The sequence below is a fragment of the Phlebotomus papatasi genome, chromosome 1, assembly GCF_024763615.1.
Source record: "Phlebotomus papatasi isolate M1 chromosome 1, Ppap_2.1, whole genome shotgun sequence".
Taxonomy (NCBI): Eukaryota; Metazoa; Arthropoda; class Insecta; order Diptera; family Psychodidae; genus Phlebotomus; species Phlebotomus papatasi.
Window position 1 is genome coordinate 35871896 of NC_077222.1, and position 17703 is coordinate 35889598.

General features: G+C 39.5%; 1 protein-coding gene across 5 annotated transcripts in view; it reads right to left on the bottom strand.

Annotated features, from left to right (window-relative positions):
• LOC129798950 (acetyl-CoA carboxylase) overlaps positions 1-17703 on the bottom strand; it is a 40570-nt gene continuing 22867 nt past the window's right edge. For all 5 annotated transcript variants that reach the window (XM_055842476.1, XM_055842479.1, XM_055842478.1 and 2 more), the window contains 6 exons: positions 7539-11777; positions 7177-7479; positions 6946-7116; positions 3889-5187; positions 531-1007; positions 1-464 (listed from right to left, as the gene is read on the bottom strand). In XM_055842476.1, coding sequence (XP_055698451.1) covers positions 327-464; positions 531-1007; positions 3889-5187; positions 6946-7116; positions 7177-7479; positions 7539-11777 — 6627 coding nt within the window. In that variant the 3' untranslated portion in view covers positions 1-326. The remainder of the gene's footprint in view (positions 465-530; positions 1008-3888; positions 5188-6945; positions 7117-7176; positions 7480-7538; positions 11778-17703) is intronic.

Genomic DNA, 17703 nt, shown 5'->3' on the forward strand with positions numbered 1-17703 from the left:
TAATTTTAGTGAAACTATTTTTACTCTTCCTAAATTTTACAATGAAAATTACAATTACTTATTACAGCATGATGTCAATGAAAATACCCCCAGGACGTGCAGTGCAGTCCTTCATGTACAAAATATATTGCATTCCACGACGATCCAAACTAGAGCTTAAAGCATTTTGCGCAACAAAAAAATTAGAGACTCCGCCCCCAAATGGACAAATTTTCTGGGTAAATTTTTGTGTGATTCACCACACAGCAGACACATTGAGGGAAGAGAGTCGATGAGAGAATAATTTAGGAAAAAGAAGCTAAATGCATTGTTCATTTTGGCGTGCATCATCCCAAATTTGAGGAAGCGGAATCCTTCTCAGCAAACTCCAATTGAGTTAGTGTCCTGACCACTTCTACACGATTGGCTGGCGAGAGAGCCTGGCAGAGACCAATAACTGCATCCAGAGCCACTTCCGGACATTCCTGAAGGCAGATATTCAGAGATTTAGGACGGAGGACAAATAGGGAAGATGGGATGAAGTTACTTACCTCTAAAGCTTTTTGGATTTGAGAAATAATCGCATCTTTCTTCACGGACTTAATATTTCTGGACATTGTGGAATCCTCAGCACGTTGACGTTCGAGCCACTCAACCACATCCTCATTCCTATCCCAGAGATATGCCTCAGTAGCTCCCAAATCCTCAACAAACCACCTTCTCAGCATTGATTGAGCCTGACCAACTGACAGACTCTCCTGCGCATCGAGGATCTTCTTTACAAACTGATCCTCAAGCAGAAGTCTCCTCAAACGCCAGTACAGATATTTTCTGGACCCCCTCCAGGGTACAACTTCACTGATACATCCCTTTTCCAGCATCCTCTCAGGCGTATCGTGCAGATCGGCAAAGTGAACGGCAACTGTATGATAAACATGCATCAAGGAACTCATGCGATCCTTAATCTTCACCTCCAACTCTTGGACTTTCTCCTTGCTATCTCCTAAACTTGCAATCTGCTTCCGGAGCTGAAAATCACCCGAGAAATCCAGTTAAAAAACCAGTGATAAGCCTAGATCAGCTTATAGAGGTGTGATTCCTTCGTTGCAAATTCGGATTGTGGCAAACTCGAACGATATTTATACATAAATAATGCAAATTTCGTTTAAATTTTATGTAACTTATTATCGCTATTAATAAGGAAAATTGGATGAGAAATGCATAAAAGCGTCTGAAAATCTTTAAAGTCGATTATCTCGGAAACTATGAGAGATAGAGGCCTCAAATTAGCGCCTCGCGAAAATCCGCGAAAAATTACGCGACCCGCGAAAATCCGCGGAAAATTTATACCCTGCGAAAATTCGCGAAAAAAATCGCGAAAAATTCGCGAAAAATTACGTGACCCGCGAAAATCCGCGAAAAAATACGCGACCCGCGAGAATCCGCGAAAAATTTCGCGCCCGGCAAAAATCCGCGAAAAACCGCGGAAATTTACGCGACCTGCGAAGATCCGCGAAAAAATTCACGCCTTGCGAAAATTCGCGAAAAATTACGCGACCCGCGAAAAAATACGCGACCCGCGAAAATCCGCGAAAAATTTTACGCCCCGTGAAAATGCGCGAAAATTTACGCGACCCGCGAAAATCCGCGAAAAAATACGCGACCCGCGAGAATCCGCGAAAAATACACGCCCTGCGAAAATCCGCGAAAAATAGACGCCCCGCGAAAAATTACACGCCCCGCGAAAAATTACACGCCCCGCGAAAATTTTACGCCCCGTGAAAATCCGCGGAAAATTCACGCGACCCGCGAAAATCCGCGTAAAAAATTCATACCTTGCGAAAATTCGCGAAAAATTACGCTATCGACGAAAATCTGCGAAAAATTACACGCCCCGCGAAAGTTCGCGAAAAAATCGCGCCCGGCGAAAATCCTCGAAAAAATTCACGCCGCGCGAAAATCCGCGAAAAAATACACGCCCCGCGAAAATACTCGAGAAAATTCGCGCCTCGCGAAGATCCGCGAAATTGTATATGCCACCTTTCAAATCTTTGGATATAGACTCACCATGTTGAGAGGGGGAGAGAGAGAAAGGGAGAGTGAGAGAGTGCTATATATATGGGGAAAGCTTGTCCGACGCCGCTTTTCCCGCTTTTTTTTCCCGCCTGACGCTAATAGCAAATTTCCCTATAGCCGATCGGCCGCAAAGTTTCACAGTAACGGAAAAATCCATGGAATTTATCTCATATTTTTCCGCGTGAGTTTCCGGGGAAATAAACGCTAATATTCCGCTTGGCATTCTGCGGAGTTATCAGCTTTTTTTCACGTGGATTTCCTTGAAAAAAATCCCGAAGTAATCGCTTCTCGGCCTAACGGCTAAGATCAAAGTGTAGTAAATCCCGAAGTATTTTCTTGCAGTTATCTGAAAGAATTCCCTGGAAATTGAAACTTCCATTGAATATTCCGAGTATATTTTCTGATATCTTTCCGGCCAAGACTCCATGGAAGTAAGCGCGAAAATTCTGCAATTATTTTTCGCCCTAACGCTATAATTCTTGCGAGCTAGACATACTCAAATGAACGATATGGTAGCAATATTTTCAATTCAAAAGTAGAATAATTGAGTATTCGTCTGATAGATGAACACTCTCCAAGTTCTAAGCTGCCAATTGGCACTAATCGTCCATATTTGTGGATATTTTTTTCTGGAAATTCTCTATGAAAGTTCCACGAAATTTTTAATCAATTTTTGGAATTATTTCGAAGAAAAATATATTTAAAAAATCAACTGAAAAAGTCGTGGAATTCCGTAATATTAAACCACGGAAGTCTCTAAGGCCGTTGCATGGAAATTTCCACAGAGAATTTCGTGGAAATAAAGAGGATTTTTCCAAATTTTTAAAGGGCTGAAAGCCGATTATACTGCGAATAATCCATAGGAAAAGACGTGGAAATATTCGTCAGAGAAAAGTCCATGGAAACTCGCGAACATTTCTTATTAGACGGTCCTATACAGAGTTCCGCAAACGTCCATGGAACGCTAGGAAGAAATTTAGCGTCAAATTCCATCTCGGAAGCTTAGCCGGTTTTTTAGCGGTAAAATCCAGAGAATTCCACACGGATTTTTAGCGGTAAAATCAGCGGACATGGCAGAAGAGGCCGCTGGAAATCCAGTGGAATCGCTGCGGCCGTTGGCTATAGGGTTTCTTAAAATTGAAATCTGAGGTCCAATTTTTGAAATTCTCACTCGCACCCGCGAGCTCTTTTGTGGCCGAGAAAAATTGACTCGCACACCCCGGAAATTCTTGAGTACGTGCAACGAATACTTTATGTTATAAAGAAGTCGTTACAGAAGGATTTGAATCTACGGGGTGTGCGAGTGGATTTCTCTCGGCCACTAAAGAGCTCGCGGGTGCGAGTGAGAGTTTCAAAAATTGGCCCTCTGAATTGAAAAGTGAAATATCTCGAGAACCGTTCGAAGAATGTCTTAGTTTTTTTTTTAAAATTGGTCTAAATTTTCTGGGCTACAAGATAAACATAAAAAATTCAAAATCGCATACTTAGGTTTCGAGATAAACTACAAAACGTGATTTTTAACCGGTTTAGAACCGGTTTTTCAAAAAACTAATAGCACAGAATCGTCGTACGCGCGCGTAGATATATTTAAAAAAAAAAATATGAAGATATCTCTATCCAAACCAGAGATATTGCGTACTACGGACGGCCGGACGGCAGCCGGACCCGAAATTACCGGCTTATGATTTTCGGCATCAGGGATGTTCAAAACATATATACCCTGTGAATTTCAGCTCGATCGGAGCACTTTGAGAAAATCCGAGGATTACAATAGGTGTGATTAGAAGGAATCACACCTAATCGCTTCCTGAAAAAGATAACCGCAAAACTTACGTCAAGAATCACAGGATCAACTCTCTGAATGGTTTTTATGATATCCTTATCCCTGAATTTGACTTCAACGATGCCCTCGGGCTCAAGAACCCCTCCACGAGATTCAGGATCGGCATAGCATTCGATGTAGCGTGGATTGATGGTGGGATCCAAGACAGCCCAGGCTCCACCTCTCAATTCGGCATTTGGTGGCAAGTAAACCAGCACAGGTTGAGTATATTCCCTCAAACCATCCACAATGTACGCTCCAAACTTTACAATTTGCTCGTACATATCCTTCATGCCCCCTGAGAATCCTCTCCAATTGGCAAAGATGATCAATGGCAATTCTTCCCGACCAAAGTCCTTTATTGCTTGTGCCGTCTTGTACGATGAATCTGGATACCAAACTTGTCCAGCTTGCTGGAGAGTTTTCGCCTCAGAATCCATATTGGCAGGATCTGCGGGCATTGTCACTTCAACTGTCCTTGTTTCAACAGCAATCACCCCCACGGGCACTCCACCGAGTCTCGCTCGACCCGTCACTACGGTCTGAGCCCAAGGTTCCATGATCTCAGACCAGGAATCTTTGTCAAAGAATCCACATTCCCACTCACCCGGATTGCTGGGATTGGGACGACCAGCGAGAAGCCAGCGCGGATCATATGGGACTTTGGTAGGGAAGAATCCCACATCCCGATCAACGGGATCACTGGGTACTGTCATGGGCAATTCGCAGCCTTTGTAGGCGGGAATGTATGAGAGCCAATGGAGTACTCGATAAACTCCATCGAGGTCCACAGCTTCAGTTTTGTGCGAAACCCCATTGTTGTACATAATCTGAACTCCACCAAGTTGATTATTCGAAGCATACACCATCCTACCCAGCAACTTATTGAGAGCAGCATATCCCGTAAGGATAATGTGAGAATTATCAATCTGAATAACTCTCTGACCCAAACGCAGGAGATACGATCCAATACCAATGGCACGGCAAGATACCATTGATATCGTCACAATCTCCTCATAAGCCCTGGATGTCTCTCCAGCAATCATACCGGCATATCTCAAATTTTCAACACCAATGGCATCCTCCTTCCCAATAATATCAGTTATTTTGTACCTAGGCTCACCCTCATCCTCAATCAGGATAGCCCTAACTGAGTTCTGACTGGTTAGCTTACTGTAATCCTCTGTTGTCAGATAGAGATACTTAAAACCTCTATCTGGCTCATCTGGATCTTCCCAGGCAATCTTAAACAGAGCTTTAACTTCTTCAGCTAGACCAATTCGGGCTCCACTGTTGCATGATATGTAAATCTGTTGGAAAAGCAAGATTAACAACATGAAAAATCTTTCTAGTCTAGAAAGTCTAGTAGAAAGAAATTTTTCTCTTTTCCATCAACAGCACCATCTGCCTTCAAACTTAATGCAAATTGACAGGTCAAACAAGTTGCGTGAAAAGTGAAACGTTTAGAGCTTATTCACTTCCTTTGAGCCTGAAACAACTTTGAAATTGAAGAACCACCCATTTTAGACGAGGTCAGAACATTTCACTTGTACCTACTTCGCTTGTGTATTTACGCATTGGTCATTGCTAGTGTATTTCAACCATTATCAAAGTCATCGTGAGGTCACAGGACTAATTTTGTGTCGTCAAGAAACAGGGGTTTTGGAGTGGTCCGCGGTATAGTATCCACTAAAAACCTCCCGTTAGAACACCGCTAGATCATGCATATACTACAAGGCTTCTCAGATGTTTACCGACGCGAACGATTTTAACATCGGTCGCTGAACGATAGCGGTGAAAGAGATTTTTGCCAAACTGGCCATGGCAGCAGAGGAGATGGGACTCACGATTAACTAAGGAAAAACGAACAACCTAGATACCGGCGGAACATTATCACGGAAGGATGGAACTTTGAGATGGTCAAACATGTTACGGTCAACAAAGATCAAAATATACAGAACAATCCGGAACCAGTCATAATATATCGACGGCTCCATTCCATACTATGCTAAGTCGACTTAGCCTTTGAGAGATATGTTGTTCCTGAGACCGAGATCTTCAACTGGTGAAAATTTGGTGTTCATCCGACGTCCGGGTAACGAGATATTCCATTTCTTCGAGAAAAACATTACACATACAACATAGGAAATCGCCAACTTCAAATGGCTCTCCTGGAATGTTGTCATTCTGAGATAGCATAGTATGGAATGGAAGCGTCGACATGGTCTGAAAACACCACCGTTTACCCGCACAGAGGAGAGAAAGCTGCTGATCTTTGAGAGACGGGTCCTATAACAAATCTACGGGCCTTTCCATGGGGAAACTAAAGGGGAATTCCGAACAAGGATGAACCATGAACTGGAGGACCTTTATGGAGAGGCCGACATTATGACCTCTATTCGGACTAGAAGATTTAGCTGTTTCGGTCACATTTGCCGTATGCCAGAGGAGATCATGCCCAAAAAACTGTATGAGCGAAATCCGGAGGGGACAAGGAGCAGTTGGCGACCCCGGACGACATGGAAAAACGTAGTGGACGATGTCTTCAAAACCCTGTTACCACCAGGGTCACAATATTTAAATATTTTGGATCCTACCACCGAAAAGCTGGAGCTTGACTACAGGATGGCAAAAAAACTTTCTGGCAAACAGTCTGAAGACTCCAAGGAAAGAAGAGCAATTCCATCCAAGGAGTAACATCCAAGGAAGGGAATCTTCTGACTAAAGAGGAAGAGGTTTTAAGTCGCTGAAAAGAGTACTTCTCAGAATTGCTCAATCCTCAGCAAGGCACTGATAGTAAACGCACGAGTACCCACGAGTAAAGGCAGGGAGGAAAAGTCCTTCAGAGAGTGAAGTCCTATATGCGATTAATAAATTGAAGGATGGAAAAGCTGCAGGAATTGACGAAATACGTACAGAAATGCTAAAACTCATGGGTATAGTGGGTGTTAATTGGCTCACGCATATCATTAAGGTGGCTTGGCAAAGTGGGAGAGCACCAAAGGACTGGCAAGTTGGGGTCATTGTACCCATATTCAAGAAGGGAAAAAAGAAAGATCTCAACTTACCCTAGGAATCTTTCGCTTTCTCGCCAACACTGATGCCTCGTTGAACAGCAGATCTTCCTTTACTCCAAATGACCCAACAAAATATGTCAAGTCATTGGCGATGAGGATCATCTCTCTACCTTTAGGATATTCAGGTGTACAGATGACCATACGCCAGGCAACCATACCACACTGTAAAATCGACGGATTAGAATTCTTTGCATAATCATAGAACCTCAACAGAAAACTCACTTCATTTTCTCCTGGAAGTCTCTGAACTTCCTCAAGAACATCCCCATTTAGAACCAACTCTACACAATCCAAAAGAACCTTCTCCGGAATGTGCAAGTCAACACTAGGGCGTGCCTTGAGGTACTCCTTCCAGAGACGCTCAGCCATTTGTCTGAACATATCGGGAATGTCATAGACATACGTCGTACCATTAGATTGAGCCTGGAAACGCTTCTGCTGGAGGAAATCTTTGGTCAAGTAGGGCGTTGAAATAGCTAAACCATGTAGGGGACCTTGCTTAGGACCGGTGCTCTGGAACTTGATCTACAGAATGGGTAAATGTCAACTCCGAATACAATCCTAAATCCTCAATTTGAACTTACCACTCCGGTTTCGGCATCTGTAACTTCAATGTATAAACTGAGATCCAGGAAATATCCAGAATCATTGGCAATGCATAAACGAAGGGCAGTGGTTGGTGATTGTGGCGTTTGCCGAATAACCATTTTCAGTTCAGCCTGGAGAACTCGTAACTTCCACAATCTCGGTCCGTATCTCATCACCATCTTCGTCACAGACTCCTCAATCTTCGATGGATCCATGATAACAGTAGGCACGAAATTGAGGAAGATATGATTGCAATCCGTTCGCTTTGCTTGCGGATGCGAAAATGCTACTTCAAGTTCGTCCATTGCCTCTAAGAGAACCCGTTCTCCTTCATTTTGAAGATATTCAAATGATGCCTCCTTAGTTATCAAATCCGAATGTCTGATGATAGATCGAATGAAGAAACGGTAGTCGGTGACTTCCTGGCCCTTGGCAACCTTAGCCCGACCGAGGTAGAGGTGCATTTTTTGATTGGCAGTAGGTAGAGCTTCCAAGTCGTATGTTCGCATCCTATTGAGCTCCAGTTGGAAGGCACAGGCTGGTTCCAAATGGCGATAGATACGATCTTCTTTGAAGAAGTCCCTAGCTCTGTAGGTGAAGAATTTAGGAAACTGACGCTTCTTCAAAGCTGCAAAAGTAATCCTACGCACTCGGCGTGACAACAACTCTTCCCGATGGAGTGTCATGAAGCCCCCAAACATTTCTGACATCTGCAGGTCATCCATATCTCCAAGTCCCTTGACAGCAACACTTAAAATGTGAATAGGTTCCATAGATTGGTTGGAATCCATATCACTGCCAATACGGGTAACTGGATCTGATATAGAAACATTGATGGAGGTACTATGTCGACCATCTGACACCGAGTCAGCTGCTTCAACTGCATCCAAAACTTTTGTGCTGACAAAAGCTGGTGAGGCAAAGTCCTCAAGGAGATCTAGGATCTCATCGGAGTACTCTTGAAAATGTTCAAAGGAGTCAAAGGCTGCCATACATCCTGTCCTTATGGGAACTTCGAGTTCACCGTTGTCGTGTGGAACACGATTGGGATGGGATGTCGGCAGAAGGAACTGGAAGTGAACTAGGGGTACCTCCCCAGACAGTTCTAGGTGCTGCAGGCAAGTCAACTCATAAGAGGTGTAGGCACGTCGGACGTAGACTTCTAAGGCAGCATTGCAGACAGCTCGGTTTGAGTGATAGAAGAAATCATGGAGAATATCAAAAATGGAAGTCTCTGAGAGGATGAGACGCTGGAGATTCTCAGGATGGAAATCATGTCCATACATATCGACAGCCGACAGGAAGATTGACTCCATCTGATTGTGCCGTAGCTCATAAGCAGGCTGATGGGCAGCAATGAGAACTTGACGAGCCCTCAGAGCCACCCTGGAATGTTCTGCTCGATTGAGTGATGTTAGTTCACTTAGTGTCGCTGCGAGTTCATCAGTAAGGCCAGGTTCATTAGCCCACAGATGATCAATAAGCAATGTGACCAGGAGATTCTTCTTTGCAACCTGACTATGGGAGAATATGGTACTGACAACCTGAGTCATATCATCCTTATGCCTTTCCCTAACTCCAGCAACGCATTTATCGTAGTGTCCATGTTGAAACTGAGACTCTACGGCATAGTATTGCCTGAGAAGTTCATGAACAGCTGCCTTCATCCTACCCCTTATCCCATTTCGATATCTCTGTACAAGTTGTACAATTCCTTGGGTTGTCAGGAAGAAAACATCCCGATCTGCACGTTTTTGCAGAGTTGCTGCATGCGTATCGATAACACTGGCAATTTGCTGAGAAGGAAACTGAGCCAGAACACTCGTAATATTCCTCTCATAGAGCGTCATCAGTTTCCTGATCTTCTTCTCAACGACAATGGGAATCCTTCCGGAAATAGACGCTATAACTTCCTGAAGTTCAAGCAATGGAAGTGATGGATCCCTGAGACTCTGCATAAACTTCTCGATAATTTCTCTGAGTCTTGGAGCATTGTAGGGATCTGGAAGGCAGTAGCCGGCTAAAGAATTCTCCAGGATGGACTTGTAGCCACTGTGAACGCGATTAAGCTTCTCGGGAATGTTGGCATTTTCGACATGTGGGAATGGACTCCTAAAGGGTTGTGCTTTGGTCACCAGACTTGGATCATCGAGTTCAAGATGCCCAAGGAGTGATCCTGCATCGAGAACAGCACCAGGGCGCCTTACAAAGGACACTGTCCCAGCTTCCTGCGACGTAAGCGTCATCACCATCTTCATGACTTCAATTTCTGCATATGGTTGACCCTTGTTAACATGGGCTCCATCTTCAACAAGAAGATTAATCAACTTTCCAGCTGAAGGACTTCTGAGAAGTGATGGATCATTCTCTTTTTCAAACACACAAGTTTGATTGCCAATGACAATACGATAACGGTCAACTTCTTCCTTCATATACGTCGTGTAACTAGCACCTTCCAAGGACAACAGCATCCCTCCGTCTGAGAGTCTATGGATCTCAACTTCCTTGAACGATCCATTCATAACCAGAAAATATGTATTGGGTCCACTTTTAGCTGCCTGAACTTTGTACCTTATACTCTCAGAAATCAACTCAACATCAACGACATTCGTTAGCGTATTGGCTGCCTGAATCTGACCTTTCTCCAAGGCCGTCTGGAACGTAGTAAATGCGTCAGTTATTTGACGATCTGCAATGTGCAGAGCTCCGCAAATGACTCCTAGAAGAATATCAGGCTTTTCAGCTTGAACCCTTTCGGCAATCAAAGCATCCAACCAAGCTGTATCGATCGTGTTATCCAAGAAGCGATTGGTCTCTAGCAAAGTTATCAGGTATTCAACAGTCGTCCGGAAATCACCACGAATGGACAGCTCTTTGAGAGCTATCACCAAATTCTCCCTAGCCTGCTGACGATTTTCTCCCCAAGAGAAGCAATGACCGAACTGTGAATCCGCAAACTCATGCAAACCTCCCGAAGCAGCAACACTGAAGTATCCCCAAACGTTCTTACTCGATCGGAAATTGAGCTCCTGCACAGTTCCGGAACTAGGCTTGAAACCTTCATCTGGATTTTCGGAGGTGATTCTAGCAGCGATGACATGACCCCAGGGTCTTGGCTTCTTACTCGGATTTTCAAAGTCGATAACCGAAGCTCCCCATGGAGATTCTCCATACAGTAGTCGAATATCCTTGATTCGATACAGTGGAATACCCATTCCGATTTGTAGTTGGCATGCAGGCAGGTTAACATCAGCCACCATTTCCGTACAGGGATGCTCAACCTGAAGACGTGGATTCAACTCCAGGAAGAAGTACTGACCCTCTGGATCATAGAGATACTCAACCGTTCCTGCACTAACATACCCCACCATCTTAGCCAAACGTACAGCTGCCTTTTCCATGTCCTCAAACACTTCGGGTTGCGCCACAATAGCCGGAGCCTCTTCAATGATCTTTTGATGACGACGCTGAATGGAACAATCTCTACCGAATAAACTTATGGCATTCCCATATTGATCTGCCAACAACTGCACCTCCAAATGCCTCGCTCCCCTAGCCAGTTTCATCACAAATATAGGAGAACCAGGAACTTCAGCCTGAACTTGCCTAAACAAAGCTGGAAATTCATCTGGAGTATCCACCCTACGGATACCCTTACCTCCACCTCCTTCCGATGCCTTAATCATTACGGGAAAGCCAATTTTTGCAGCAGCCTGCAAACCCTGATCCGGACTCGTGACACATCCCCGACCAAATAATTCACTCGATATCTTAATCTTCTTCCCACTGTACTGAGCCTTCAGCTCAGACCCTGACCATGGCAGGGTTGGAATGTCAGCTGTCTGGGCGACAATTGATGACGCCACTTTATCACCCAATGCCCACATAGCACGTTCCGGCGGCCCCAAAAACACCAAACCCTTCTTGTGCAGCAACTCAGGCAATTTAGGATTTTCAGAGGCATGACCCCAACCAGCCCAAACTGCCTGAACCTGCGTCCGCACAGCAATATCAAGAATCAACTCGACATTGGCGTAGTTATTGTTATTGGATCCCCCAGTAACTGGGACATAGAGATCAGCCATTTTGATGTACTCAGCATTGGCTTTCAGATCTTCCGGTGTTACCATCACCACGAATTTTACCGCACGCTCATTCTTGAACATCTCATAAGACCAACGTCTGATTGAGCGCATGCATTTTACAGCGGCAATTCCATTGTTGGCGATCAACACCTGAACAAAGTTAAGAAAAAAATCCTTTAATGCTAAAAAAAAATGCTTGCTGATGAGATGAAGGGGTTTCGACCCCGGGATACTAAGTTCGTCGAGAGTGTGCTCTTGTAATATACAAAGATATTCTTTGAAAATTAATCTAATTGCATAAATTTTTCTTAGTTTTCAAACTCTCTCATTCTCATTCTCATGAGAAATTTTGAATACATGTTTACAAACAAAAGTTATTGTGTGCTGGTCATTATAGATAATTCGAATATTAAGTATTTCGGGTTGACTGATATCTAATCTAATACTCTATAAAATTGGCATTGAGGAAATAAGAAAATTTTAACCGCACAGAAAAAAATATTTTGTAAAAATGTTCGTAAATGTTTGTGAATTCCTATAGCGGAGTTACAAAATGCTCGTGAATCGTACCCACAAACAAGTTCATAAAAGTTTGTACTTTTTCACAAACATTGTTCATAACATGATCATTTGACGAACATTTTTTGTACTTTTACAAACAAGACTACCTGTTATTTATTAAGACTACCTGTTATTTTTTAGCTAAAATATCGACAAAAAATCATTTAAATTTTATAAGTCTTACTGTGTTATCACACTTGCACATTAAAAATTTAATATGATTCACATTAATTGTCGCTGGTGAGAGTTCAAATGTGTAATTTGTGTGTTTGAATCATTTTATATTCAAAATTTGATCTATTTGTTGATAAAAAGGAAGACTTGACCCGAAAAATTTGATATAAATGGATTTATAGCATTAATGCGAAAAATTAATGCGATTTTCTCTTTAATTTTTTAATGTGAAAAATATTTATATTTTAGGTAAATTTAGACTTATTTTTGCAGGCCAAGTCCACTTCTTTATCAATAAATAGAAAAACCCCAAATATTAAGTGACTCAAAGACACAAATAACATATTTGGACGCTCACAAGCGACAATTAATGTGAATCACATTAAAATTTTAATGTGCAAGTGTGATAACGCCGTTATACAAAAAATGGTCATTACATGACCCAAGTTAACAGTTAACATTTAGATTAATATATTGAGATATAGTCATTATGTATGATTAAAAGTAGACCTCTTGACCGGAAATGATTCCGACAATTTCCAATATATCATTATGAACGTCATATTCGTAAATTTGACTACCGCTTTGCCGAAAAAAATTAACATAAATTCTGTAAAAATGCTGATTTTCAAACTTAATATCTAAGAAAAATAATAATTTTTCACATTTGCTCATTAAATGTGTGGTTTGTCTTTTTGAATCACTTAAGGGGTTACATGGGTCTCTCAGGTCAAAAAAATCTTTTTTTTTTATTTTATAGTTATAACATTTGAAAAATATTTTCTGAAAATTTCAAGTCAATCGGAGTAAAACTCACGGACGTAGAGCAGTTTTAGTTATACATTCCGCCCGCGCGCCCATATTGTTGTAAAACTTTAAACGCGTTTTTCTCAAAACGAGTCTACTGTACCGATCTTTCTGAAATTTTGCATACTTGTTTTGAGAAGTATTTTCTCTACTGTTTGAACGAAGGATTTGCACTTCCTTTATGGCCTCCACACATTGGGAGCAATTTTTGTCAAAAATTGCTTTTTTGAAGGAAATTCCCTGCAGCATTGTAGGCAGAAACGTCAAATTTTTGTCAAAAACGTAATTTTTGACGAAAATTGCTCCCAATGTGTAGACGCCTTTAATCAGAATCATTTTTACAATACAAAATGTTTTGAAAAATAGGGTAAAATTGATACTTTTTTACAAAAACTTTTGCCAAAAATCCAAACTTTTGTTTTTCTCAAAAATTCTTCGTTCATCCAGGGATCCAACTAATCCTCTAACAGAGTATATTTGATTTTTTGATTTCAGTTGAACCTACTGGGAGAAATCCTGCCTACCGCAAGGACTGTTTTTTTTTTGAGGAATTGTTCCGAAAATCAGCTACCAACGGTCGAATTTTCAAATTTTTTCAATTTTTTTTTAAATTTTGTTCTAAAGTTACTCTTTCATATCCCAAAAGTTGGAGTTTCTAAAATATTTTCGACACAATAAATTACTATTAGGAAAAAGGCATATTTATTGTCCTGAGAGACCCATACCCCTTAAATATTTAGAGTTTGATCTAATAATTATTTGTAAGGTAGACTTGGCCCACAAAAAATGATTTTCTATTCATCTATCCGTTAATTTAGTCGTTACTAGAACTAGAGGTCAAATGACCAATCAATGGCTAAATTTAATAATGTTCGGGTGGCTACTATAAGATTATACCTTCATTTTTTAAAAGCACTCTTTCTTCTCCTTAGGACAGTTTTAAACTTTAAAGGATGTAGGAGAATATTTCATTAGTAAACTGAAACACCCTAAATATTTCCAAATTACTCTTCATACTAATTTTTTTAATAAAGGATTCTAAAGGCTCAAGAATGCTCATTTCTCAACCGATTCGAGCAATTTTAGGTTGGCTGAAAAGGTCTTGGAATTTTTAACAATTCAGAATCCTTTTAACTTCCAACCTGTTGCGAAATAATGATAAACCGATTAATTTGTGTTTTCCGATATGCGAATCCATTTAAATCATCCTTGATCTGCTGCAGGTAAAAAACACACTAGTGAATAAAAACTGTGAAATGTTCGAAACTCTAATGAACACAATTCTCTACTTCGTCTAGTTTTATCGCCAAAGAACTTTATTAGAGTTACATTGGGGTAATTTAGAATCTGACACAAATTGGAAATTTTCGCTATGGCAAATTGAAACAGAGAATATCTTCCTTAATACTAAACGTGTTTATACATTATCTATAGTACAATTTTATTATTTGATTTTTTGTGCTCCAGATAAACCGAAAAATCTATTCATGTTGATAGGTTTCAATATATAAATTTCCCATGTCAATTAACCCTTGCGTATTTCATCGTCAGAAAAATTTTTTCAATTGCTCGTTTTTTCGGACGGAAAAAGCAAGTTAGTTGATTTTTATTTATTCAATTTTGTCGACTTTTTTCGATTTTTCCAAAAAAAATTCAGCCAAAAAAGTGATATTTTTATTATTAACTGTATGCAATGCTCAGCACACAATATAATTGTTTTTTAATGCCTTCGGCACACCTTTTAGATCAGGAAAATTTCACGAAGCCGAAATTTGAATCCCTTTCTTTCTTACACGTTTTGCGTATGTCTGTCTCATTCTTTCGCTCTCTAAATTCGATTGAGCTAAATTGAATTTGGTGTGATGTTCAAAAGAAGAAGAAGAGTGCGAAAAAGTGAGATAGTCATATGCAAAACGTTTGAGAAAGAAAGTGATTCGAATTTCGACTTCATGAAATTTTCCTGACCAAAAAGGTGTGCTAGAGCCATAAATAATGTTTTTGACATTTCAATGAGAGTGAGTAGTGCCCAAAGCACAATAACTTTTATTTTGTAAACATGTTTTAGACATTTCAATGAGAGTGAGTGAATTCTAGATCTAGTCATCTTACTCAATGCGCAATGACTTTTGTTTGTAAATATGTTTTCATAGTTGCCTCTGAGAGTGAGCGAGATGGCTAGATCAAGATTTCATTCATATTTAGAACATGAATGTTTAGAAACAAAAGCTATTATGCGTTGGGCATAACGTCCAAAACACAATAACTTTTGTTTATAAACATGTTTTCAAAATTTTCTATAGGAGTGAATAAAGTGACTAGATCTAGATCTCACTCACTCTCATTGAAATGTCAAAAATATGTTTACTAAACAAAAGTTATTGTGCTTTGGGCATTATGTCTATACCACAATAACTTTTGTTTGTAAACAGAGAGAGAAATTTAACAAGGCAAAGGAAGCCTTTCGACGTAGAAAGTCAATAGGCGTTCAATATTTTTTGTTCAAATTAATACCCCTTGTTCCAATTTGTTCAATTTGTGCCCAACACAGTCCAAAAATTAATGTTCTGCCACACTCTCGTATTTGTCCTGCATTTAAGAACTTTTTCATTTAAATTTTGTTAAATTATAGAAGGGTCCAAAAACAAATTTATGTAATATTCTAGAAAAAAGAATTTTTTGAATCTTGTGTCGAAATAAAAGCTATGAAAATAGTTGCAAATTACCCCAAATACACATGAATAATTTAAGCTACCTTTCTTTGTATGGCATCTAATTCGAGCATTTCGCAAAGCTTCGATGCCTTGTAATACTTTTTTAATGAGATTTAAACGATTTTACACTGCATTTAAATTAGTTGTTTTTTTTTTATTTAACACCATATAAAATGGCTTTAACGTCATTTTAAGTCCAATGTTAAGTACCCCTATATTCTTTAATGACTTTTTTCGCTCGTTTTTTTTAATATTGCCCAACCCTAAATGTTACTTAATTGAAATCAGTAAGAACAAGTAATGAAAAAGCCAATACTTTTAAAAAACCGTTTCACTCTGTGATAGTTAATGGTTAATTCCTGGATATTTCCCGAAAGAAATACTACTATAATAACATATAGTTACAATTAATTAGAATTCAAAAAGCTAAGAAAATGCTGGATAATGTTTGAATTTTCTTAATTTTTCCTCTTTAAAAGAAAATTTGTCGTCAAAAGAATTGCTCTAACGCACAATTCTTTACAAGTAGAGTCTCTCAAATCTGAATCTCTCAAATTCGAACGCCGTTTGGATTCAAAATGTAAAATGTGAGGTTATGTTAAAAAGTTCGTATTCTAGGTGAATGAAAATCATATTTATGTGCTTCTTCCTGAATATTTACATACATTATGATCGTATAAAATGAAAAGATAGTATGTTACCACTAAAACTTGCGAGAAAGTGCGAGAGTTTGATTCAAAGTACAATTTAATCTTACACAATTTCGTTAGTTTTGAAAAAATCGTTCGAATTTGGGAGGTGAGAAATGTCAAAAATACCCCCCGAGCGTTCGAATTTAGAAGACTCTACTGTATTAGGGTAAGTGTGCCAAATTTCGGCATAGTTGCATGCAAGCGTCAAAGTCTCAAGTTTGAAATGTAATATTTTAAATTCAAATTTATTTATTTTTTATTCTTTCTTCTTAAAGAATGCTGCTTGGAACCTTTTAAAGAGTTTACCGTCTTTATTTACTCTATAATCATTCTTAATACATTTTAAAATGAATAAAAATGTAGACATAGCTTTGGTGCCCTATTTCGGCCACTGTCATTCTCATAGTTCCTTGCCCTTCGGGAATTCTTCCAATATCTTTTTCACATCATCTTATTTGTCGAAGCTACATTTTTTGTTATTCTTTTGCATTGTATAATCTCTAGAGTACGTAAAATATAAAAGTTCATGGAAATTCGAGGAACAAAAAAGGTGGCCGAAATTGCAAACTGGCCGGAATGTGGCACACTTACCCTACCCCTATTCTTTAATGACTTTTTTCGCTCGTTTTTTAAAATTACCCAACCCTAAATGTTACTTAATTGAAATCAGTAAGAACAAGTAATGAAAAAGCAAAGATTACTTTTAAAAATCGTTTCACTCTGTGATATTTAATTATTGGTTAATTCCTGGATATCTCCCAAAAGAAATACTACAATAATAAAATAGTTACAATTAATTAGAATTTAAAAAAACTAAGAAAATACTGGATAATGTTTGAATTTTTTTAATTTTTCCTCTTTAAAAGAAAGTTTATCGTCAAAAGAATTGCTATAACGCATAATTCTTTACATGTTAATAATACTTTTGCCGATCGATATCTTGTACAATATTTTCTTTGGCTTTTCAATAGTTCAACATAAAATTCTCCGGGTATATGATTTTATTACTCAAATTCAATAGAAAGCAATATATATTAATCATTATTAGTCTTTTCAAATGATATACTTTAACAATACCGCTTTTTAAAATGCTTTATGCCTGCCAACGAGGATGACAATTATTTTTGGATC